At 46.0% G+C, this 27,010-nt stretch overlaps 1 protein-coding gene across 3 annotated transcripts in view; it reads right to left on the bottom strand.

Annotated features, from left to right (window-relative positions):
• LOC147440151 (vacuolar sorting protein 18-like) overlaps positions 1-27,010 on the bottom strand; it is a 96,134-nt gene that overhangs the window by 5,373 nt on the left and 63,751 nt on the right. For all 3 annotated transcript variants that reach the window (XR_015190360.1, XM_086529928.1, XM_086529927.1), the window contains exons 2-10: positions 25,463-25,571; positions 10,869-11,064; positions 10,570-10,782; positions 10,342-10,481; positions 10,062-10,157; positions 9,910-9,977; positions 9,736-9,837; positions 9,510-9,639; positions 9,291-9,434 (exon numbers count right to left, since the gene is read on the bottom strand). Coding sequence is in view for 2 of the 3 variants with exons in the window: in XM_086529928.1 (XP_086386054.1) it covers positions 9,291-9,434; positions 9,510-9,639; positions 9,736-9,837; positions 9,910-9,977; positions 10,062-10,157; positions 10,342-10,481; positions 10,570-10,782; positions 10,869-11,064; positions 25,463-25,567 (1,194 nt within the window). In the remaining variant the exon portion in view is untranslated. The remainder of the gene's footprint in view (positions 1-9,290; positions 9,435-9,509; positions 9,640-9,735; positions 9,838-9,909; positions 9,978-10,061; positions 10,158-10,341; positions 10,482-10,569; positions 10,783-10,868; positions 11,065-25,462; positions 25,572-27,010) is intronic.

Below are 27,010 nucleotides of genomic sequence, written 5' to 3'. Positions count from 1 at the left end.
TCCTACACTCAAACAAGTCAAGTACAATTCAATCAGTATCATTATCATTTTCCGGAATTCGAGTTCATAAAGTCATACAACAGAATATTGTCAGCCGAGCAGTATCCCTAAAACCCAAAGGGACATCAGTGACTTTGTCTGGATGCACTAAAATTACATATCCAGGCAATCTCATCCAATTAGGAATATTCATTGGTTGGCACATCACAATGCAACACAAATTCTCACATATGCACGTTACAAGACATAGAAACATAAAGCCGCCGATAAACACTCCTCCCGCATAACCTAACAAGGTCCGGGCCGAGAGATATTCAACGACTTCCTCATCACTCCTCCCGCATAACCTAAAAAGGTCCGGGTCGGGAGATATAGAGGCCTTTTACAACCAAACGCCCCCAGGGCGCAACCTGCGTCGTTTGGAGGTGCTGAGAGTAACCACTGCTCAGATTTCTTAATACTCCTCCCGCATAACCATCCAGGCCCGGGCCAATAACAACAATAATACTTTTTTAAGCATTCAATACTCCCCCCGCAAATAACCACAAAGGTCCGGGCCATGAGTATGAACAAGCATTCTCAAACATCATTTCTCACTACACACGGGAGTAAAATTTACCAAGCATTGAAACGAGTACCAGAGTCAAACAATTCAAATCGACACCAAGCCAGGTCCAAAATAGATACCATCCGTTTCAAACAAATTTCAAGCAGGATCACCAAACAAGTTGCAAACAGAACTCAAACTCAAAAAGCAATCTTGAAATCAGCCGAGCTCGAAAAGTCAACCGACTTTCCATCCTGAAACCTACACCAAAAATTAGGGTTAGGTTCCTTCCATAAGGTCGTAAGCCGACCACAACATGGTTCATCAACTCTTGGACAGACAGTGTTCCTCTGGCGGAGATGGTAGTCCCAAGACCTAGCAATCACACCGGACCTCCAAGGTTATCAGCTCGAGAAGAGACACCTATTGAGAAATGTCGAGATATTCCAAGTTATAATCTGCTAGGGTTTCCGTGGCAAGCATTTCAGAATCCCACTCTGCCAGAAGCTGCCAGAAACCATATGACTTCGGGCAAATTTTTTCTTGAAAGCTTGCCGAGTCCTTGGGATGTGCGGCTTGGTAGCTATAGACATCCACCACTACATGGCACTGCATCTGAGAGAAACAGTAGCTCGAAACAAATCTTGGATCCTTCTCTTGCAAGTGATCTTTATGGCTTATGCCTTGTAAGACATGAGCAGTGAAGATGGGAGCCCGCCTGATGTGTGATGAAGTAAGGGTGGGAGTGGCTAAAAAGTCCGGGGTCAAGACCCAAAGAGATTTCAAATAAAATTCCAGTAGACTTTTGGAAGCACCGGTTTGCTCTGTCTGCTCTTTTGTAGGACCAATATGCTTTCAGAAAAGCACACGCCTGATGCTCTGATACCACTGTCACAAGACGGGCACCACGTGCCAATAGAAAAGAACAGACTAAACAGACTTTTAGCACTTCAACAACAATTGAAACTGAAAGAGAGAGAGCGCACGCGACACGGAGTGGCGAAATTTCACCCCAGAGAGTATTGGCCCCAAACCTTGGCGCCCCTTTCGGTATTTCTTTATATTGCATCAACACAGTACAAGCCAAAACTCCACTCTCTGCACCTTCTCCCAGGCCCAAAAGCAGTTTACATGAAAAGCCTTAAACTCAAAAGCATTTGGTACAAAAACATATGGCCCAAAAAGCAGTCAGCTTGATTTACGGAATTCCGTACAACTGCCACATCAGCACAACCAACACAATGTGCAAAAATCCGTACAGTCTGCCACATCACAGTAATGCAAAATCGAGAAATTCGTACAATTCTGCCACGTCATCAGCTCCACGCGTGTGTGTGTGTGTGTGTGTTTGTTGGTCTTGCTTTATTTTATTCTTTTGTGTCACTTGGGCCCCATCGGACGGGGTCCCATAAGTTGGTAGGAACTTCTTCTTCGTCTGCTTATTCTTAGGGTTTAGGCCCCTCAGCCGGGATCTGCACAGTGGTTCCATTCTTTAGTGGCTTGACAAGTCAACAGTTTGTGACACCAAGCCCTCGTATGCATTGGCTCATTAACCCCCATCATAGTCATGAATTCTTGTACCTCTTCATCAACATTATCTTGGTCTTTGAGGCCACAAATCCTCACGTGTAAGGCACACATGCCTCCTTTGCTCTTCTTCTAGTGTCAAGTTAATGATGGTGGGTGTGGGGGTTGTTTCCTTGCCTTTTCCTTTCTTGGCGATCGCGATCCATTTCTCGGTCTCGTCCGTTTTTTGGTGGGTCTTTGTAAGAACATCCACCCGCAAAGTCGTCATTTCTTTGTGCTGCTCCTCTCTTTCATTGATGGCCCGCACTTGTTCTTTAATCGTGTTGAGTTCGTCAACTATTGAGGGTTGAAGCTCTCCCTCTTCGAGTGTGTCTTGTGATCGCACCTCTGCAAGCTCCTCCTTGAGTAACGGAATCTCCTCATCCTCGGCCGTCACATGATCCTCAAGTGTGTTTATCGCGCTTTCTTGGACCGACACGCGTTCTTCGAGTGTCTTTATTGTGCCTAAGAGGTTCGGATTGCCAGAGATAGAGTTACATCACATTTGTCATTGTCTGGTATACTACGAGATACGAGACCGCTTTCACTATCTATTCAGAGAGGGCTTGGATCGTTGGCTCGAGTCATGAGATATCAGGATCAGAGATGCCACGAGTTGTTTTTGCTAGAGCTGCGGAGACACAGGGAGTCTCTTGAGGGGACCAGGCAATGGGAGACATTCATAGAGGGAGATCACTGACTTCTGTAGAGCAGGGACTCAACAGCTAGGTGAGCATGCTTCACAACGGACTTTAGAGCCCACTTATACCAGAGGTATATTAGTGGACATAGCCACTAAACTCGGGAGAGCTAGACCTCAAAGAAGAGCTTGCTGATAGAGCAAGCAACGGACTAGAGGAAGGTGAATTCCAACCCTCGGTGATCGAGGAATCAAGGTCATCAAGGAACAGGTACGGATGATCAAAGAGGAAGAGAAACAGAATGGGGCAAAGACGTCTTCGTGGGTGGCTGTAATCACGAAGACACACAAGAAGGCGGATGCGGCCGAGAAATGGATAGAAGTCGCTAAGAAAGGGAAAGGGAAAGAAACCACATCTATCCCCACTCCTACAATCATCAACATGACTTTAGAAGAAGAGCAGCGAAGGAAGACTAGAGCTCTACACATACGAATAACCGGTCTAAAAGACCGAGATGATGTGGAAGGGGAAGTCAAAGAACTTCTCCGCATGATGGTTAGTGAGGCTACTCATACAAAGGCATGGAGGGTAGGGAAGAAGACACAAGGAAATGGGGAGACTTCAAAGGAAAGAGCTCTAATCATGTGCTTCCCATCCATGGAGGCAAAGAAGGACTTCTTAAAGAAGAGTCCTACACTAAAGAAAACGGGCATATTTCTTGGAGATGACCTCACACTCACACAGCTTGCTCATATGAAAGAAGTTATGCCCGAGATAATGACAACTCGAGAGAAGGGGAAAGTGGCCTTCTACAGGGATGGACGAGTGGTTATTCTGGAGAAGCGTCCCGCATGACGGTGCGAGACCTGTGGGACCGCATTGAGAGTGGCTACATGAAATTGTAATGGATCTTTGCGCCTTGATGTAGGGGCCTTTGAGGATAGTTTCACCGGGAGAGACATCATTTTCTACTCTGAGACGCATCAGGCCTCGGGGCAGTCCATGCCCCATGTGAGCCGATATAGATGGGAGACAACTTGCAGACAGGTGACTCGATCCGAGCACAGAGGACGAGGTTCGGAAGGAGTGTATTCAGGGAGGAGCACAGTCTCTGATACATATAGCTCGGAGGGATGAGCATGCTAGGTACATGTGGGTGAGACTGAAGGCACAGACAGGCCTACATTGCTATTTGCTATTTCCCTCCTAGTACGTCAGTATATGCATCACCTAGAGGACAGTCCCCCTTCTCTATTTTGGATGATGATATATGGGAGTTTTCCAAAGATGGCGACATTATTATCTTGGGGGATTTCAATGCTAGGACTGCCCATCACCATACAATATTTTATGATACCTCAGAGGAGTTGATGTGAGAGCTTAATATTACAGAAATGGGCCTATCTAGATTATCATAGAATGAGGAGCACACTGAGTATGGCAGATACTTGATCGATATGGGGACTGCACATGGATTGGCCATTTTGAATGGCCTACACAGATTCCTTGCAGCAGGTGGTTTTACATGCTTTTCACATCGGCATGGCGCTAGTACAGTGGATTATGTTATGGCTCCGCTAGGACTCATTCCTTCCTTTCAGGATTTCATGGTGGGAACTAGGCTAGTTGGGGTAGCATCGATCATGCTATCTTGTCTTTCACTCTATCGTTCCAGTTCAACACAGCTCCATTGGGAGAGGCCTCCACATGTACTCGATATACCTTCACGAGGGAGACGGATCCCGTGTACACTGATGAGATATATAGGAAGCTATGTACTCAGGAGCTAGGACGACCACTAGATGAGCTCACCCAGATTCTGACAGAGACGCTCCACGATGTAGCATCAGAGGCATACCCCACAGCCAGCCTACACGCAGACGATCTGGAAGCATGCCTCAGAACAGTTGGTATGATGAGGAATGTAGAGAGATGAGGATCAGATTACAGAGAGAGGTGCTCATAGATACTACTACACATAGACAATCACGGATTATCTTTCGCCGCCTAGTGCGATGAAAGAAGAGGGCTTACCTATCTCAACTAGAGCGTGATATGTATCAGCTGTTTATGAGGCAGGACACTAGTGAGGCATGGAGGCTTTTCAATGAGCACTCTCCACCGCTAACCATCACTTCCACAGATACATGGGGGGAATATGTTGCATCTCTCTATACATCGGGGCAGCCACATGTGCCTGACCCTCCAGAGGCATGCCCAGAAACATGTACTTTCTTTACTTCTGAGAGGGTAAGGAAATCCATTGACAAGATGAAGACAGGAAGAGCATAGGATCATGATGGTCTGGTAGCAGAGCACTTTATCCATGCCTGAGATATGCTTGCAGAGCCTCTTGCTATGATGTTTAATAGAGCCATGTACGAGGGTTTCCCTGAGACTTGGAGTACGTCCACTATTGTGCCTATTTCAAGTCGAGAGATCCTATGCTTCCCGGGAATTACTGAACCATCATGGTTGGTCATACTCTGGCTAGGCTATATGCATCAATTCTTGAGCATGAGTTGAGTGGATGGGCAGAGAGAGAGGGCATACGGGCAGCAGGACAGGCAAGGTTCAGGAGAGGCTTCTCCACTCTTGACCAGATTTTGACACTCAGAGCCATTATTGAGGAGGGTAGACACCATGGCAGGAGGATATATTGTAGCTTTGTGGATTTCCGGTCAAAGCCTTTGATACAGTGCCACGAGCCAGACTCATACGCAGATTGCAAGACATGGGGGTGCCCACAGAGCTGATCTAGGGGATCTTAGCTTTATACAAGACAGTGGTAGGACAGGTATGCACTACTCAGGGCATGTCCGACATGGTTCACTCCACCATTTGGGTGAAGCAAGGTTGTCCCCTATCTCCGACTCCCTTTGGGATATATGTAGATGAGTTTTCAGATTATGTACAGGCAGCGGGTGATAGAGGTGCTCGGCTTGCAAGGACATGGATTCCGTTGCTATTATATGCTGATGATATTGTGGTGATCTCAGATTCTCCAGAGGGGATGAAACGTCATTTGGATGCATTGCATGTATTTGCACGGGACAGTGGATTGTCTGTGAACCTTGGTAAGACCAAGGTAATGGTGTTTAACATCACGGCGCAGTGGGTAAGGAGGTCCGTCCCCACTTTTACATATGGTCGAGAGACTGTGGAGTATGCAGATACATACACTTATCTTGGGGTGGTTTTTAGTGGTCCAATATTTTCCCTAAAGCGTGCAGCAGATACGCGATTGACCAGAGCCTATGCAGCATTGGGGAGACTTGTGAGGATATGTTCGCAGGTTTTGTTCGAGGAACCTCGGACAAAGCTTTGGCTCTTTGACACTTTGGTCACTTCGACCATGCTGTACGGAGTGGAGATATGGGGCCCCTCAGTTGATCATTATAGCAGAGCTGGCAGTACTGATGGATGGAGATGTATGGAGAAGCCCTTGGTGTCTATGGTTTCTTGGATGATTAGGGCCAAGGCCTCAGTACCACATGAAATTATAAGGGCGGAGCTCTCTGCTCCTCCATTGGTAGTGCAGGCACTCACTCGATCAATTTCATTTATGCATAGCACCTGCGCTCTCCCTACAGACAGATATGTTCGATTAGCACTAGAGTCTTCGCGACAGCTGGCATTGTAGGGAGATAGATCATGTTGGTATGCAGAGATGGCATCTTGGTTTCAGTTACATGGCTTTAGTATGGATCGGCTACCCCCATTTCAGTACTCTCTTGATGCACCCTCCATCTCCCTCACCAGGGCAGAGATTACCAGGCTCATCAGACATGACTTGATTCAACTGGATAGAAAGAGGACATGGATACAACCTACACAAAAGCTAGGTACGAAGATGACTTTCTATAGAGAGCATCTTCTCCAACTCACGGAGGATGGTTTTGTGATTAGACCAGGATACATGGACACTCATCTATCCCATGGGATACGATGTGCTATTGGTCAGATATGCACGTCCTCACATCAGCTAGAGATCGAGACAGGCAGATTTAGAGGAGTACCCGCTGAGTCCAGAATTTGTCAGGTGTGCCAGATAGAGCCACAGACAGAGCTACATTACATATGTCACTGCCCAGTATACTATGAGATACGAGGCCGCTTTCACTGTCTATTCACAGAGGGTTTTGGGCCACTTTCTAGAGTCATGAGGTACCAGGATCAGAGATGCCTCGGATTATACTTACTGGAGATTCGCAAACACAGAGAGGACCTCTTGAAGAGGGGCACAATGAGAGATTTAGCAACAACGGAAGATTACAAATTTGTTTCAGTCACAGACAGAGGAGTCCGAGCAGCCCCAACAACATAACAACACCAGAGGCACCAAAGGCATACTGCTTGATCGGGCGATAGAGTTGGGGCGGTCCCGTCGCCCACGGATGAGGGGACTCTCTCGACATCGATGCAGACTGCGACAAAGGATCCATACCATAGGGGAGCGACATAGGAGCCGTCCTGACAGAGTGCCTACCTTGGAGGACATTGAATCTATATAGCCTTTTGGATACTGATGTTAATGTATATGATGCCTCGACTGTCAGAGAGATCCATTGTATCAGCTCACCCTTTGTATTCCCCTTGTATCGGCTTTCACCCCACCCCTACCACTATTTTCTTTTCAGTTCTTTGTACTTTGTACCCAGACCAGGTATTAGATTCACCACATGTAACCTTTTGGTCTCATAGGTCATTTTGGCCTTTTGAAGACGTTAATATTACATCTCATCTCATTTCTCTCTCTCTCTCTCTCTCTCTCTCTCTCTCTCTCTCTCTCTCTCTCTCTCTCTCTCTCTCTCTCTCTCTCTCTCAGTTCAGTTTTGTATCAGTTTTGTTTCATTTGTCTTTCCGATAGACGGATGACATACACACCATGTACATCTGTTTTGTCTCATAGGCCGATTTCGGCCTGACATAGACGTTAAAAATCTTTCTTTCTTTCTTTCTCTCTCTCTCTCTCTCTCTCTCTCTCTCTCTCTCTCTCTCTCTCTCTCTCTCTCTCTCTCTCTCTCTCTCTCTCTCTCTCTCTCTCGTCCAAAAGATGGCAAGTAGTGTCATCTCTATTGAAGCCTGTGCATGCATCCTCTCCCTGTACACTAAATATATAAAACAAGCATGCTTTGTACACGTTATACCCAACCTACGAATGGTGGAGACTAGGAATGAAATTTATACACGGTGGCAAGATAGCCTCTCTCAAGGTTTTTGCATACTCCTACAACCAGAGGAAGTATCACTCTCAAGGAATGCCATTAACTATCTATGTCTCTGCATAGGCCTCTTACTGCGAGACCCACCCTACGGGATGAAATCTCTACTTGACTAAACAGCAGTTTTCCCCTCAAATCTCACAGTAGGTAGGGCCACAAGACTAAACAGCGGTTTTCCCGTCAAATCTCACAGTAGGTAGGGCCACAAGAAGCGATCGCTCTTCAATCTCCACCTCCAACAGCATAGTCTGCAAATGTGATCTTCCCTCAGCAACCTGTTGTTCACCCAGCCTCAATCTGCAAGGTGTGTGAGGATACTCTGAGTTGACCCAGGTCCTTATTTAAATGTCCATCGTCCCTTGATCCTGATGCGTGTATGCTCAGATACACACAAATGGTCATTGCTCCCTGTTGTTTCACCTGTCTTGTCACTTCACTTGACATAACATGCTGTATATTGCCAATGCTCTCCCCACCTTTAACTCCTCTCAAGGGTTTCTTATGAAGCAAAGGTCCAAGGAAGAAGTCAAGAAGCTGTACAGGCTGTAGGAGTAGATATGATACGAGCTGCATAAAATTTTGTCATCACTCTCTTGCAAAATCGCTCAAGATGAACTAATCCTATACCCCTCATTAGAGTACCTTGGTGGTGTCTCAGCTCCAGCAAGAAGGGCCAAGAAAATCACCTATATATGGTCCAAATCTCTCTAGGAAGGGGCAATGGTATCACCCCTGAATCTCATAACATACACTACACCAACACATAGGATGCTCCACAATGTCCCTCGTTTTTATGATAGGAGTTCTCAATCCTCTACATTTATTCCTTGGTCTCTAACAATCTCAATCCTGAACTAATGCAATAAAACAATCGCATTAAAATGCTGTGTGAGTAGAGTGTATTTATCTAGGGATCTAAGGAGATGTGTACAAAATTGCACTAGACAAAGTTTTTTCAACCCACGGGCTCTAGCGGTTCTCCCTATTCCCGTGTCATTGTGTATGTCCTAATAGTGCTAATAGTGCATTGATCAAGTAAAAGATGGGATGTTCTGCCCTGCCAGAAATGAGAGGAATCACCATACGGATCCAGAGTATAACGTAGACCGCAAAAGGTGTGATATAATCTGCACATCCATTTATTCTCTATGAAGTTAACCCGATCTGTTCTAGATTTGAGTTGAAAGAAAAGTGCATCAGTAATCATGCCACATAAACTCAGCTAGTTGTGTGACCGTTTAAAAGTAGTATTTCTCTGCAGCACCGATTCAGAAGCTGCTGCAACAAACAGAACCAAGTACAAAGACTGACCTCATACAAGGCATTTTCATCATAAGCAAACACTGCCCCACCAATGGCATCAGTGCATAACCCGAGCATAGCTGCTGCACTGTAATCAAACAAAGAGTTGAAGTGCTTTTCCTCCACTATGCTCTGGCTTACCCTGTTTGCAACCTGCAATGAAAACTTAAGTGTCAATTGCCCACAGCAACACACATAAGGTTCATTATTTCCAGGAAATATGAATACCTTCAGCTTACTTTCATACAGAAGTAGAAAGTGAAATTCCGACAGGGCAATTGAACAAGGTTTTGCAGCGTCTCCATTCAACTTGTTGTACTCAAGAAGACTCTTGTTCTCCACAAAGTGCTCTTCTACACTGTTACATACAACAAAACCATTGAAAGTTGTAACCATGGTCATATAAATACGATGCAACAACCTCCTAAAAATTACATCTTCCATATATACTTACATCTGCTGTAATGCAAGGTTCAACTCCCCGTAGTAAATGCCGGGCCCAGCCAGCCATGCGAAAATTTCAGTCCGACGTTGCTTGGCGGAAAAGTGTAACTCGCTGTATAAAGAACAGCAAAAGAATGTCTCAAAAAAATCCTTCGATAAAACCTTAGAAATCGAGTTTTCTTACCTATCGGTATGTTCACCTGGTAATTCTGTAAGTCGGACTGGTCTATCTGCATATGCTGCAAATGTTGCCTAAGAGCACTTTGAAAACTTTACAGTCACGTTCTTGCACAAATCCGATATGAACAAACGTAACTCTGGCTTTGAAATGCAAACCTCTAATGATCCCAACCCAGTAAAGGAATATAATCGAGTAGGAGTGATAGCCATCAGAAAGTAGCGCACTTGTTGTCCCACACTACTTGTTTCCATCTATAAACATCATAAAAAAGAAAAACAAAAATTCTCAAGGCCAGCAGCCTATGTATACTAGTTGCATTAGTGGGATTGAGAATTTCTCATGCTATCAGATGCTGACGTGAACTAGGCATCAAAATGTACAAACTTCTGAATCCACTTGCAGGTTTACTATCATATAGATAGGGAAAAAACTCACTTGAATTCCAATAATTGGTTCAGTGAGTTCTGTAAGCTCATAAAGCAACTTCAATGGTTTCTCCTTTTTCTCCTTTTCATCCAAAGACGTTTCAAATAATTGACCTCCCGATGTTCCAATGGCTATGTCACGGGATGATGCTGCAGTTGTGTCAACATCGACTTTATGGAAAGCCTATAACGTTGTCACTTCCCAAACATGAAATTTATAGCACAAAAGTTAAATCACCTTCGCTAAGCTGATGTTTATTCCAAGCCACAGCGCAAATGGTTAAACCTTTGACCCTGCTCAATATGCGAGACCTTTTTGATTTATGGTATAAATAGTGAGTTTCTGTTCCATTGCTTGTTTCCACCACCGCCAAAGTATGTCTTCCCAGAGGATCAACAAAGACCCGAAGAACATTTTGTTCCAAAGATTTGCTTGCATTTAAATCAAGCTCTATTGCAAAACAAGAGAAGGAAAGGTATTGTAAGAATGAACTTCAAGAGAGGACTTGGCAATAGTCAAACAAGTGAGAACCTTACCTAAACACTCTCCTCCTGAAAAGTCATGTCGAATAAGCCAACCTCGATTTGTTCCCACAACTAAGATGTTATTTCCAGCAGCCACACACGTTATAAGCCCATGGCCCCTTGTGGGATTTCTCTCCAATACTTTCACCCTAAATATTTCACTTCCTGGATCTCTTGCTGTGTGTTTATAACTTTTCACTTCTGTTCCCTGCATGATTCCAAACTCTCTCTCTCTCTCTCTCTCTCTCTCTCTCTCTCTCTCTCTCTCTCTCTCTCTCTCTCTCTCCTTTCTCTTCTTTCTTCTTGTTTCAGTTCTTTTTGATTCCCGGACATGGTATCAGATTCACTATGTTGTAACGGCTTGGTCATTTTGGCCTTTTGAAGACGTTATTATATCATTTCATCTCTCTCTCTCTCTCTCTCTCTCTCTCTCTCTCTCTCTCTCTCTCTCTCTCTCTCTCTCTCTCTCTCTCTCTCTCTCTCTCTCTCTCTCTCGCGTATCAGTTTGGTCTCATAGGTCACCCTGGCCTTTTTGAAGACGTTAATATAACATTTCATTTCATTTTCTCTCTCTCTCTCTCTCTCTCTCTCTCTCTCTCTCTCTCTCTCTCTCTCTCTCTCTCTCTCTCTCTCTCTCTCTCTCTCTCTCTTTTACAGAGGAGGGAAAGTAGTGGTTCTGGAAAAGCGCTCATCATGACGGTGCGAGACCTATGGGGCGACGCTCCGGATAGCGGCGTGGAATTGTAATGGATCATATAGGCTAGATGTAGGTGCCTTTGAAGACAGCTTTAGGGACAGAGACATAGTTTTCTACTCAGAGACACACCAGATACCGGGACAACTTATGCCACATGTGAAGGGGTATTTATGGGAAACAGCTGGTCGACCAGACAAGAGATCTCTACGAGGTAGCCGGGGTTCAGGAGGAGTAGCAGTCTTATTTAGAGAGGAGCTGAAACCACTACTACAGATTATCAGGAAAGATGAACAAGCAAGGTATATGTGGGTGAGAATGAGAGCCGAGACAGGTAGATTTCTATATATCGCTATATGCCACTTCCCTCCAAGTACATCAGTCTACTCCTCACCTAAAGGACAGTCCCCTTTCTCCATATTGAATAATGACATATGGGAGTTCTCTAGAGATGGAGACATCGTTATCTTAGGAGACTTTAATGCCAGAACGGCCAACTCTCAAGCAGTGTTCTATGATACTTCTGAGGAAATGCTCAGAGAAGCAGGAGGGGCTTACTAGAAACTCACAGGATAAAGAACACACTGAATATGGGAGGCATCTCATGGAGATGGCAACTACGCATGGTTTGGCCATACTTAATGGTCTAGAGAATTTCCCTTTATCTGGGGGATTCACATGCTTCCGGCACAGGCATGGGGCCAGTACAGTGGATTATGTCATAACTTCACCAAGCTTTATTTTTAGTATCGAGGACTTTAAGGTGGGACCCAGACCGGTTGGGATTGCAGTGGATCATGCTCTCTTGACCTTATCAATCTCCTTCCAATACAATGCCTCTCAAGTACAAAGGAAGAAGACACACACAAGATATACTTTCACGCCAGAGACTGATTCAGTCTATGTGGAAAAGATCTATAATAGGATGCGGGCAGCCAGTATATACTGTAGAGGAGATTACTTCTCAGCTAACAGAGATACTACATGGAGCAGCACAAGAGGCATACCCACATACTCAGCCTCATCAGAAGAGAGGATCTGGGAACATGCCTCAAAACAGTTAGTACGACGAGGAATGCAGAGAGACGAGAACGCAGGTCCAGAAAGAGCTTACACTTGGGATCATCACATATAAGCAGTCTCGGATTGCTCTTCGGCGTATAGTACGTCGCAAGAAAAGGGCATTTTTAGCCAAACTGGAGAAGGATTTATATCAGCTCTTCTTGAGTCAGGACTCACATGAGGCCTGGCGTTTATTTCACGAGCACTCATCGCCTCCGACAATTACTTCTCCTGACATTTGGGGTCAATATGTAACCTCATTATATATGGTATCTGGATAGCCTCCATTACCAGATCCGCTAGAGCCATGCCCTGCTACTAGTACTTTCTTTACTAACGGAAATGGTGAAAAAAGCCATTGACAAGATGAAGACAAGAAGAGCATATGATCATGAGGGTTTAGTAGCAGAACATCTGATCCATGCAAGGGATCTACTTTCAGAAGTCCTTGCTCCTCTGTTTAATCGGGTCATGTGTGAAGGATTACCTGAATCTTGGAAATTATTTACTATCGTACCTATTTTCAAGTCAGGGGATCCTATGATACCCAGGAACTACCGTACCATTATGGTGGGTCACACATTGACCCGACTGTACGCATCCATTCTGGAACAAAAATTGAGTAGATGGGCAGAGAATGAGGGCATAAGGGCAACAGGACAAGCTGGATTCAGGAGGGGTTATTCCACTTTAGATCATATTCTTACGCTCAGAGCCATTATTGAGGAATGAAGAGCAAGCGGGAAAAGGATGTATTGTTGCTTTGTGGATTTTCGGAAAGCTTTTGATACAGTACCAAGGGCCAGATTGATGCGCAGAATGCAAGAGTTAGGGGTCCCCAAAGAAATTATCTGGGGGATCATGGCCTTATACGGGTCAGTAACTGGTTATGTACGTACTCCAGAAGGGGATTCCGACATTGTTCATTCCACCGTTGGAGTAAAGCAGGGATGCCCACTGTCCCCTACTTTATTTGGTATGTATATAGATGAGGTTTCAGATTACATTGATAGAGAGGGTGACAGAGGTGCTCAACTTGCAGGGTCATGGATCCCTTTGTTGTTGTATGAAGATGATATTGTATTGATAGCAGAATCACCAGATAGAATGCAGAGGCAGTTAGATGCATTACATAAATTCGCGGAGGACAGCGGACTGTCGGTAAATTTGGGTAAAACCAAAGTTAACCACACCGCAGTGGGTTAGGAGATCGGCACCTATATTTGCATATGACCAGGATACAGTAGAGTACACAGATGCATACACATACCTTGGTGTGGTATTTATAGAACCGAAGTTTACTCTTAAGAAAGCAGCGGATGCTAGATTGTCCAGAGCCTCTGCGGCCTTGGGAGGGTTGGAGAGGGTGTTCACAAGTGCAGTTTCAGGAACCATGAACAAAACTTTGGCTCTTTGATACTGTGGTGGCTTCGGCTATGCTTTATGGGGTCCAGATTTGGGGACCATCCGTGGATCAGGATAATTGGAAGTCAATGGAGAGACCTTTGGTATATATGATTTCCCGAATGATTGGAGCCAAGGCCTCCGTACCACACGCGATTACCCGAGCGGAACTAGTTGCCCTCCGATAGAAATTGAAGCTCTTACCAGATCAGTGTCCTTTATACATGGTTTGTGGGATACAAATAATTGCCGATATACTAGATTGGCCCTCGAATCCTCTCCATAGTTAGCAATGAAAGGGGATACATCATGCTGGTATGCGCAACTATCCTCGTGGTTTCAGAGACACGGGTTCAGTATGGAAAGATTACCCCCTTCCAATACTCTCTTGAGGCTCCATCACCGGCAATCACACGAACGGAGATTAATAAAATCATCCGCCAGGATCTTATACAGTTGGACACTAAGAGGACATGGGTAGACCCTACACAAGAATTGGGCACGAAGATGGTCGACTACAAAGAAAACTTCCTACAGCTATCTGAAGATGGTTTTGTGATTCGCCCGAGCTACATGGATACCCACCTGTCTCATGGTTTGAGATGTGCTATTGGTCAGATTCGTACATCCTCACACCAGCTGGAAATTGAATTTGGCAGATTTAGGGGAATCCCACCTGAGAGCAGAATTTGCAAGTTATGCGGAATGGGGCCGGAGACAGAATTACACTACATATGCCATTGCACCGTATACTACGAGATACGTGGGCGTTTCCATTGCCTATTTAAAGAAGGCTTTGGACCTCTAGATAGAGTCATGCAATACCAGGATCAAAGATGCTTAGGCCTGTACCTACTGGAACTACATCGACACAGGGATAATCTAATGAGAAGACAAAGAGCACTACAGCCTTAGAGGAAGATCACAGGTTTCTTCGGATCGAGAGAAGTAGGAATGGAAGGAGAAGCAAGAGGCCAGCAGCGAGCACAAAGGAGTACCCACATTCATACCAAAGGCACCCTCATTGACAAGGCGATTGAGCTTAGGAAATCGAGACGACCACAACCGAGATGCAGAAGCACACTTCACCGGAGGAGACTACAACAAAGGATTAGAAGCATTCTAGCAAGACACCCAGAATGCTCCTAAGAAGTTTATCTAATACTTCGTATTTAGTTTTTTGCATTTATTTTCACACTTTTCACACTTAGTACTCTAGTACTAAGGTACCCAGACATTGTAACAGATTCACCACTTTTGTATCAGTTTGGGCTCATAGGTCACTCTAGCCTTTTGAAGACGTGAATATAACATTTCATTTCATTTTCTCTCTCTCTCTCTCTCTCTCTCTCTCTCTCTCTCTCTCTCTCTCTCTCTCTCTCTCTCTCTCTCTCTCTCTCTCTCTCTCTCTCTCTCTCTCTCTCTCTCTGTGTGCTGCTCCCTCTCTCTCGCGCTGCCCGCCCCCCCTCGATGCACCCTCGCCCTGCTGCCCCCCCGCACTCCCTGCTCCCCTCCCTCTCGCGCTGCCCCCCCCCCCCCGCTGCCCCCCCCCCCCCCTCAATCTATCGCGCGCCCCCCCCCCCCCCCCCCCCCCCCCCCCCCCCCCCTTTTTTAATTTTTAATTTAATGTTAGTTTTAACCCCCCCCGCCCCCCATTTAATTTAACTTAAACATTAAGTTTTTCAACTATTCCCCCTCCCCCTATCTATCGCCCCCCTTTCCCCCCCATCTGTCTATCCCCCCCCCCCCCCGCCTCCTCCACCCCTCTCCTCAACCTATCTATCGCACCTCTCTCTCTCTCTCTCTCTCTCTCTCTCTCTCTCTCTCTCTCTCTCTCTCTCTCTCTCTCTCTCTCTCTCTCTGATTCTCTGGGCCTCACCGTAATGGATCCACTTGAAGAAGACCCTGATTCTTTGGGCCTCACCGTAAGGGATCCACTTGAAGAAGACCCTGCACAGGACACGGAAGCCGCCAATGTCTCACCTGTTTGCAAGCCACGAGCAAAGGCAACCTTCGTGCTCACGAATAAGCGGATGGCGCAGATGGAGAGGGAAATGAAGGAGTGGAAAACAGAGATGGAAGGATGGTGGAAGGAGAAGGCCAACCTACTTCAGATGGTCTTCAATGAGGCCGCACAGTGGAAGAAGGAGAAAGAGAGCCTTAACGCAGAAATACAGACACTCAAAGAAGAAGTCTCAACCCTCAAACAGGAGAACCCAAATGCCGAGATACGGGTACTCAAAAAAGAAGTCTCAGCCCTTAAACAGGAGCTTGCTGATAGAGTAAGCAATGGACTAGAGGAAGGCGAATTTCAACCCTCGGTAATAGATGAAATCAAGGAAATTAAGGAACAAGTAAGGATGATCACAGAGGAAGAGAAACTAAGTGTGGCAAAGACATCTTCATGGGCGTAGATGATAACAAGGACAGAAAAAGGCGGACGAGGCTGAAAAATGGATTGAGGTCGCCAAGAAAGGGAAAGGTCAAGAAACTCCTTGTACACCGACGCTTATCAACATGACTCTCGAAGAGGAACAAAGAAGGCGGATGCGAGCACTGCATGTGAGAGTGACAGGTCTCAAAGACAAACAATGTGGAGAAAGAGGTCACAAGCCTTACATCCATGATGGGGATGGAAAAGCCTCTGTACACAAAGGCATGGAGGGTAGGTAAGAAAAGTGATGGCACGGGTGAGTCTTCAAAGGGGAGAGCTCTCATACTACGCTTTCCCTCGTTGGAAGAGAAGGAAGGAATTCTTGAGGAAGAGGCCTACTCTCAAAAAGACAGGAATTTTCCTCGGTGATGACTTTTCTCTCTCACAACTCGCACATATGAGAGAGGTAATGCCAGAGATTACAGCGGCAAGGGAGAAGGGAAAGATAGCCTTCTACAGAGATGGACGGGTGGTGACTTTAGAGCGGCGTAATGCATGACGGTGCAAGACCTATGGGACCACACTGAAGATGGCTACCTGGAACTGTAATGGGTCTTGAGGTTGGACGTGGGCGCATTTGAGGAGAGTTTCAAAGACAAGGATATTGTGTTCTTCTTAGAGACTCATCAGGCCCCTGGACAGGTAATGCCACATGTGGTGGGATACAGATGGGAAACAGCTCACAGGACAAATGCGAGATCTGAGCACGGGAGTAGAGGTTCAAGAGGAGTAGCAGTGCTATTCAGAGAGGAACTACAACCATTATTGCATATTGTACGAAGAGATGATCATGCTAGATATATGTGGGTGAGACTGAGACATGACACAGGTCGATTCCTATATATTGCCATATGTTACTTTCCTCCCAGTACATCAATGTATGCCGCATCTAGAGGGCAGGTGTCTTTCTCTATCCTAGATGATGACATTTGGAAGTTTTCTAGGGATGGTGATATCATTCTCCTAGGGGACTTCAATGCCCGAACGGGGAACTCGCAGACAGTCTTCTACGACACTTCAGATGAGATGCTTAGAGAGCTGAATGTGGGTGAATTGGGGCTTGACAGATGCTCCAGATGACAGAGAGCAAACGGAGTATGGGAGATACCTCATGGAAATGACGACTACACATGGATTAGCCATACTTAATGGCTTACAACGATTTCCTGGAGCAGCCGGTTTCACATGCTTTCCACATAGACATGGGGCCAGTACAGTGGATTATGTTATGACACAACCGAGCTCTATCCCCTGCATTCAGGATTTCACAATGGGAGCCAGGCTAGTGGGCATAGCAGTAGACCATGCTCTCTTGACACTATCCGTTAAATTTCAGTATAGTACAACCTAGACATCAGGAGGCAGGTCACACACCCGCTATACATTTACTCCACAGACTGATTTCGTTTATTCAGAGGAGATCTGGCACCGTCTATTGGAAGGCACAGCTGGCACAAATGGTACAGGCCTCTCAGTGGAGGAGTGCACCACGCTACTGACTGAGACATTGCAGAGGGCTGCATTAGTGGCATACCCACACACTCAGCCGGGCAAGAGACGACATTCTGGGAGCATGCCCCAGAATAGTTGGTATGATGAAGAATGCAGAGAGATGAGAGACCAACTTCAGAGGGATCTTCTTTTAGGAGTCATCACTTACAGACAGTCTCGGATTGCTTTCCGACGCCTTGTGCGACGGAAGAAGCGAGCTTACCTAGCCCAAATGGAGCGAGACTTGTATCAAATGTTCTTGAGTAGGGACTCTGGAGAGGCATGGCGTCTCTTCCATGAGCACTCCACTCCCCCAGTGATTACTTCACCTGAGGTGTGGGGCCAATATGCGACATCATTATATACGGTTCCTGGACAGGAACCCCTTCCAGACCCTATCAAGCCTTGCCCAGCTACGAGCACTTTCTTTACACCTGAGATGGTACAAAGGGCCATTGACAGAATGAAGACCGAGAAGGCATATGATCATGACGGTCTAGTATCGGAGCACTTTATACATGCCAGGGATATGCTGATGGAGGTTCTTGCAGTGTTGTTCAATCGTGCCATGTGTGAGGGATTACTTGAGACTTGGAGATTGTCTAATATTGTGCCCATCTTCAAGGCTGGTGACCCTACAGAGCCTGGGAACTACCGCACTATCATGGATGGACACACATTGGCGCGGTTGTATGCATCCATCCTGGAGCAACACTTGAGTAATTGGGCAGAGGGCGAGGGGGTACGAGCAAAGGGTCAAGCCGGCTTCAAGAGGGGTTTCTCCACTCTTGATCATATTCTGACACTCAGGGGCATCATTGAAGAGGGCAGATCACATGGGAGACGAATATATTGTAGCTTTGTGGACTTTCGTAAAGCATTTGACATGGTACCAAGAGCTCGATTGATGCGCAGACTACAGGAGATGGGGGTGCCCATAGAGGTGATTTGGGGGATTATGGCTTTGTACAGATCAGTGATGGGACGGGTACGCACTCCGGAAGGGGTATCTGATTTAGTTCACTCTACCATTGGAGTGAAACAGGGCTGCCCATTGTCTCCTACTCTATTTGGTATGTATGTTGATGAGGTGTCTGATTACATCGATAGAGAGGGTGACAGAGGTGCACAGCTGGCAGGGACGTGGATCCCATTGTTGCTATATGCTGATGATATTGTGCTGATATCTGACTCACCAGAAGGTATGCAACGACAGTTGGATGCACTACGCAATTTTGCAGAGGATAGTGGATTGTGTGTTAACCTAGGTAAAACCAAGGTTATGGTGTTTAACACCACACCGCAATGGGTCAGGAGATCAGTACCCACTTTCAAGTATGGTCAGGAGATTGTGGAGTATACAGATGCATACACTTACCTGGGGGTAGTCTTTACTGGGCCGAGATTTTCCTTGAGAAGAGCAGCAGAGACTGGACTAACTAGAGCTGGTGCGGCTCTGGGAGGAATGGAGAGGATGATGTCATCTGAGCATACCAGCATGATGTATCCCCGTTAAGAGCTAATTGTCTAGAGGACTCTAGAGCCACCCTGGCATATCTGTCTCTGGTAGTATCCCACAGACTGTGTACAAAGGAGACTCATCTTGTCAGCGCCTCAATCTCCATAGGGGGGGCAGCTAATTCCGCTCGAATGATATCATGCGGTACAGAAACCTTGGCTCTAATCAGCCGAGAGATCATAGATACTAGGGGCTTCTCCATATGCCTCCACCCATCCTGGCCTATAGAAGGTCCCCAAACCTGCACCCCATATAACATAGTAGAGGCAACCAAAGTATCAAAGAGCCATAACTTTGTCCTAGGTTCCTGGAACTGAAATCGTTTCATGCTTACATGTTCGGTCAGACAGGGCTGCCCTCTTGCCCCCTTCCTCTTCCTATTCTATGCTGAGGCGATGAGCAGGTTTTTGGTTTCACAGTAGGTTGGCTTACGTGGCTTAGCGCTCCCTATTCGGGGAGATGAGCGGATGCTAAGTTTGCAGACGACTCAGCCTTGTACTTAGATGGCCAGGAGGCCAACCTTCACAAGTGTGAGCAAGCTCTTGAGACCTTTTGTTGTGCATCAGGCACACTGATCAACTGGAGAACGACAGTGGCTTTCTCGGTTGGTAGTGCTCCTACGCCTAATTGGATTCCAGATGAGGGTTTCAGATGGATTCCCCCAAGGACTGCAGTTCAATACTTGGGTTGTCAGGTTGGCTTGGACTCGTCTCCCGAGCAGCAAATTGCTCCCCTCCTCTTGTCCATCAGGAGGAAGTTGTTATATTGGAGCTCCACAAGACTTTCTCTGGCAGGCAGGGTTGTAGTGGCCAACCAGGTGTTGTTGGCTACTATGTGGTACATCACTTTCTTGTTGGATCTTTTCGAGTTCTTGCATCAGCCAAGTAGAGAGGCTGATCAGGAACTTCCTTTGGTTAGGGCGTGACACTCAGATAGCCCGGGCCAAAGTAGCATGGCAGGTCATCATTCTTCCTTGTTCTCAGGGAGGGTTGGGGATCATAGACCCAGCACAACAGAGGAGAGCCCTTCTAGGGATGTTCATCGTCAGAGGAGTTCTTCCCAGAGAGGAGCCCTAGAAGGAGTTCTTGCTTCAGCGGCTTAGTGCTAGAGTGCCTCAGGCTGGCGGCCCCTAGCGACCTTCGACCAGATGGATTTTCACAAAGATGCATAGAGTTGGCTTGAGCAGGAGACTGGAGGACCGCTTCGCTATGAGTCTGCTCCGATCCTAGGAGCAGCTGCGGAGCAGCTTCAGCCTACTTGCACGGAGGAGCGCTTGAGACAGCCCCTTGTTTGGAACCCCATGGTTAGCACTCAGAGAGGCCACTTGGTTGGTAGCACGCCTCATGTTTCCTGGGGTTCCATGGCAGAGGGTCTAGCAGGTGACTGGCTACAGCTTTCAGGCTTGTCAAAGGAGCTTCAGGACATCCAGCTACAGGGCATGAGAGGGGTGCAGAGCATGTGTCTGGACATCTCTGAGGTAGTACCAACTGAGTGGCTCACACCTCTCCAGTCAACAGTGCCTAGATGGATGGGGGCCTTCACGCGACTAGAGGTTCTCATCTTAGTTCGGGCTTGCTCAGAGACTGTACCCTCCCTGTTTTTCGAGCTACAGGGTGGGGGACGCTTACACCGAGTTGTAGTAGAGGCCCCACAGGTGGCAGAGTGCTGCTTTCAGAGGATCTGAGTGGTGGGCATCTGCGGGAGGACTTGCGTCATAGATCCTGACCTAGAAGCTCTTGCGACTGGCCACTGGAGACTGTGGGCTTGGGAGAGCTGTCCACTAGCATGAGTACAGTGGGATTCTGGAGAGTGGTTTTGGATGGACCCTTTCTCCTCAGCAGACCATCCAGGTGTCCCTTTCTTTTAGTACACTGTTCGACTAGGACGACACATACTGGCAACGCAGAGAGAGGCTCGTCCTGCTACAGCACCTCATTGGCAGGAGGAGGGTCTCACATCTGAGTTCTTGGCAGCTTTTTGGGAGAGGTTGTGGGACTCCGGACAGCCGAGGCGAGTCACTTTGTTCTAGTGGCTGGTTGCACACCGAGCTACAGTAGTTGGGAGCTGGCTTGTACATAGTGGTCTCTCGACAGCATGTGCAGCTTGTGACCATCTTGTGGAGAGTTAGCATCACTGTCTTTGGGACTGTCCTTGGCATGGGCTACAGCAGGTTTGGCTTCGTGTTCTTCGGCTGATGCCAGCTCTTTCCACTCCTCGGCAATACACTTTGGGGGTATCTGCTTGGTCCACTCTCACGGGCCCCGTACTTCAGTTTGAGCTATCCTCCACCAGCAGGATGATAGTGGTGCAGGGGGGTCGACCTACACTCCAGCCTACTACAGAGCTTACGCCACAGGAGTGGTGCAGTGAGAGAGAGGAGTGTTGGGAGCTCATCTGCGGCCTGACACTCTGGTTCATCTGGCGGGCCCGCTGCTATCTTCGAGGCTCGCTCTGTACCACCAGCAAAGACTGTTCGGGATCTTTGACTAGAGCTGATCCATACTCTCAGAGGACAGTTCGAGAGACTCCAGGGTAGCTCCGACCACATGCGGGAGCGCAGAGAGGCTTTCCTTCGACTCTCGCGCCCTGGGAGTTTCTTCACCATGTTCTAGGGTGTGCTCAAATGGCACTACCGACCACCTGTATGGCTTTTCCCTCCTCCCATCTCTTGATTTAGCCTCATTGTACATATGCTGTTTTTCCATTGGGAGAGTCTCCCCATCATGATTGTTGTAGCCCTCTCTTGTAGAGGTGGTTGTAGCCCTATGGGCAGTTTCATTAACTAATAGAAGGATCTTTTTCTCAAAAAAAAAAAAGACACCGTTGGCTGCTCAACCACATGGGCTTTCCCTCGAACATCACGTGTCCTCTGTGCATTGGAAATCTCCTTTTCTTGCAACGGCTCAATCATGCCCTATGTCGGAGCCTGAAAACCCTGTGTCGGAGCCTGTATCATGTTCCTGTGTCTGGGACTTTATCTACTAGAGATTCAATGACATCAAGCAAGGTTACTATGAGAGAGAGGCCTACAGACCAGGAGACACACCCACAGAGAGATCTCAGTGTTCTTTCATCTAGAGAGTGAGCAGAGAGGGAACAGCCAGAGAGGACGGATAGATACCATATATATATCCGGTCTGTACACAGTAGAGGGTGATACTATTTCAATTACCTGTTAACTTCACACAGAGCACAGGGAAGAAAAGAGAACACAGGTGCGTTCAGCGACTAGAATGTCACTAAACACATGAGACCGACTACTCTCACACACACACACACACAGTAGGTCACAATCCACCAAAATCAGCCTCCTCTCACAATTTTGGGCGCCCCCAGCTGGGATTGACTCAGTGTTGACCTGCAGGTTGCTCTCCTACTGCCAAGTGTCCGGTTTGTCCCTTTGGTTAAATTCCCTAAGTGACTTGACAAGTGGCCCAAATTTCTTCTAGCACACACAGACTTCCATACTCATCAGAATTCAGTGCTAAATGGCCCGACGAGTCCCAGACTCACTGACCTAGACTCCCGATGTGAGAAACCTGTTCAGCCGTATCCATTTCACACTGACCATGCAATGTCCACTTGCACCTTTTCAAGGGTTCCCGGGAAAACAAGTAAAAATAAAATACATAAAAATATGTAGTACATATTTAAAGAAGGCAACATGAAAAATACACCTCCTGGTGGCACCATATCACTAGGAGAGGTATTCTAAGTGATCACCAGCCAAGCTGCAGAGATCCAGGAGGCCCATGATGAGGGGATGCTCCCAACGATTTAGGCCAAGGCCTCTGTACCGCATGAGATTATTCGGGCAGAGCTTGCTTCTCCCCCGCTGGCCATAGAGGCACTTACCAAATCCGTCTCTTTTATTCATAGTATTTGGGATCTCCCAAAAGATAGATATGCTCACCTAGCGTTGGAGTCTTCTCGACAACTAGCCTCACAAGGAGACACATCTTGTTGGTATGGGCAAATGAAATCATGGTTTCAGCTACACGGTTTTAGTATGGACAGACTACCCCCTTTCCAGTACTCGCTGGATGCACCCTCCTTGTCTCTCACATAGACCGAGATTACCCACCTCATCAGACAGCATTTGATTAAACTAGACACCAGGAGGACATGGATGGGCACGAAGATGGCTTTCAAGTTTCTATAGAGCGCGTCTTCTCCGGCTCAGAGGATGGATTTGTGATCAAACCTGCCTATATGGACACTCATTTATCCCATGGGATACGATGTGCTATTGGTCACATGCGCACATCATCGCATCAGTTAGAGACTGAGACTAGCAGATTTAGGAGAATACCAGTAAAAGCTAGGATATGCTAGTTGTGTCATATAGAGCCAGAGACAGAGTTACACCAGATTTGTCATCGTCCGGTATGCTATGAGATATGAGGCCGCTTTCACTGTCTATTCAGAGAGAGCTTTGGACCGTTAGCTAGAGTGATGAGATAGCAGGATCAGAGATGCCTCGGGTTGTTTTGGCTAGAGTTGCACAGACACAGAGAGAGTCTCTTGAGGCAATCACAGAGGGAGATCACTGACTTCTTTAGAACAGGGACTCAACAGCAAGATGGGCATGCTTCACAACAGACTTCAGAGCCCACTTCTACCAGAGGCATATTAGTGGACAGAGCCACTGAGCTCGGGAGAGCTAGACACCCACGTCTACAAGGGCGACCACGGCATCGAAGGAGGCTCCATTAGAGAGTGAGGACTATTCTAGCACAACATGGGAGACGCCCAGTACAACTATTTACAGAGGCGGACATTAACGAAGCTCTTCAGCGACCGATGCAATACTTTCTCGGACAAGCACGATGCCAGGCATCCTCGGGCATGGATGATGATAATGATGATTTCAGTCTGACAATTTTAGTCTTTCAGTTTAGTCTTTCATTGTATTCATTTTATTTTATCTTATCTTTGTAACCAGACATTGGATTAGATCCACAAGGATTGTATCAATTTGGTCTCATAGGTCATCGGGCATCCCAGGATGCTTGAAAATTTGTGCTAGAAAAACCCTAGCACTATGATCTGGTTTGATCGTTTTCCTGACTCGAATAAAGTGAGCTTGCTTGTTGAATCTGTCCACAATGGTCCACGTCACATCATTTCCAGTCTGAGTCTTTGGGAGATCCCTAATAAAATCCATGGCAATACTCTCCTAAGGTTGATCTGGCATAGGCAACGATTGGCATAACCCAGGCATCTTATACTGATGGTACTTGACTTTTTGGCAAACCAAACATTCCCTCACATACTGATTCATGTCGGCTTTAAGGCTTGGCCTTTCCAATGTTAAGGTCGTAGGAAAAATACCCCGGTGACCCGCGTTAGGTGAAGCATGTGCTTCATCCATGACTTTCTTCCTCAATGGCATCGCCACGTAAATTACTTGGTGGTGGTAGAGGTAATTACCCCGATGGAATAGGGATATTCATTCTCTCCATTCTATAACTTGCTCCAAATAGAGGAGTAGTCTGGGTCGTCTCGATACAAATTCGGAAGTGATTCCAGCTCCTACTGATCTACAAAAGTAATTGCATTCACCCTTGGCCGTCTAGACAATGCATCCGTAGCCACGTTCTTACTCCTAGCTATATAAAGGACCTGGAAGTAAAACATGGACAAAAAGTTGGCCCATCCCTTTTGAGACGTTTAATATAACATTCTCTCTCTCTCTCTCTCTCTCTCTCTCTCTCTCTCTCTCTCTCTCTCTCTCTCTCTCCCCCCAAAAGAAATGATGCTTCAATTAAAACGAACATCTTGAGGACATAATCCCCAAGATAAATATACAAAAAATGCCAATCACCAAAAGGGGTGATCCCAAATCCATAAATTTACAATAAATTGCAAGACTATATCTTGGCTCTCAATCTCTCAGATTCTCCATTATATTCATTTTGATTAACTCCAAGAGGTGGAAAATCTCCAATTTTTGTGATGAATTGTTGCACATTTGATAGTCAATATATATGAAACAATACCCTAATATCAACCTCTTCTTCATAGTCTGCAGCAGAAATTTGTGTTGATGAGTAAGATGGAAGCTGTGGTACACTGGCATGATTTGACACCCACTCCTCTAGCATCTTCCTGACATGATATTGACAAAACCAGTAATTCTTTGAGTATCCACGACATTGAGCAAGATCTTCAAAGGATTGAAAGAGACAAAGCGAAGAAGAATATGTAAATTGAACATGTGTATTAATTGTAAGAACCAGGTCAGACCATAAGAACCCGTGACAGATATAAGTAAGAGATATTAGATTAATCATTAGAGAGTCAGAGAGAACCATTTTAGATTCCCTGGTTACCAAACATTATGAATTTACATATACAAAACCTTAGTCTCAAAAATAGAGAGTAATGATGGTTAGAAACACAACAAGACTCCAAAGTAGTTGATTAGCATTTCATAGACAACCAGCACCACATCAGCCTTCTAAAGGAAGTGAGAGAGTTATCACCTGCCACCATCAACCAATTAAAAACATTCGTTCGAAAATAGTTTGAGTAGGTTGGAAGGCAAGTGTCAGTGCTCTCACACTTAACAATGTCATACTATGTAATGCATAGCTAGATTACAATAAACGAAACTTTACGCAAGAATCGACTATAACATTTCTCAAATCATAAAACTTGAACAAGAACTAATTAATCATGGCTAAAGAATAAACTTAGAAGTTCTAGTGGTCTAGGAGGACACGAATAGCTAAACCATATTCATAGACCTAAATCACATCTAGCCATATTAGGTTAGATGTGATCCCACGTATACATAGCGAAAAAGTCCACAATAGATACAACCATATAAAACACATCAGAAGAGATAGGCAACTTCAAGGTCCCACAAAACAATCCAGCCAACTACAATGGTACCATAAAAGAGCTAAAACAAACAACTACTAGCTAGCCTGCTGTTAACCAATTCAGTTTGATGAGCTACCAAGTAAAAACAGGGCTGTAGAAAATACCAAACAAAATGAAGCATAATGGCATCCTAAGCCTGATGAGCTACCAAGTAAAAACATGGATGTAGCAAATACCAAACAAAATGAAGCATAATGGAATCCTAAGCCTGAGGAATAATACTCAGATGTACAATAAGAGTAAAATCATGTATCATCCCTTCCATAGTTTTAACCATTTACCTGATTGCAGAGAGTTCCCAAAGGTTCAACAAACTAGAACAGTAGGTTAGCTAAGAATTTTATGGAGTCCTAAAATAACATCCAGCATAACAGCCTCAACCATCAACAAAAGACATATATATAACTACGAAGCTGATAGTAGTGCTTCTTAACACATTTACACCCCCCTGATGACAATTAGTTAGCTACCCATAAACCCAGGAAAAATCAACATCAGATCATGAAAACCAGTGTTTTATAATATCCAGCTTTCAATTACCACGATGGAAACACCAACATGCGTCTCAAAACAGCAAAACAAAATTTCAAACAACAGGTTACTCAAGACACAAGAGGGGCAGTCCCCTCTCAAAAGCCCCGGCCTCCAAGTCGAGCGCG

This window comes from Adiantum capillus-veneris, chromosome 15, assembly GCF_014529385.1.
Source record: "Adiantum capillus-veneris isolate H3 chromosome 15, ASM1452938v2, whole genome shotgun sequence".
Taxonomy (NCBI): domain Eukaryota; kingdom Viridiplantae; phylum Streptophyta; class Polypodiopsida; order Polypodiales; family Pteridaceae; genus Adiantum; species Adiantum capillus-veneris.
The sequence above is the reverse complement of the archived record's forward strand: the minus strand, read 5'-3'. Positions and strand labels throughout refer to the sequence as shown.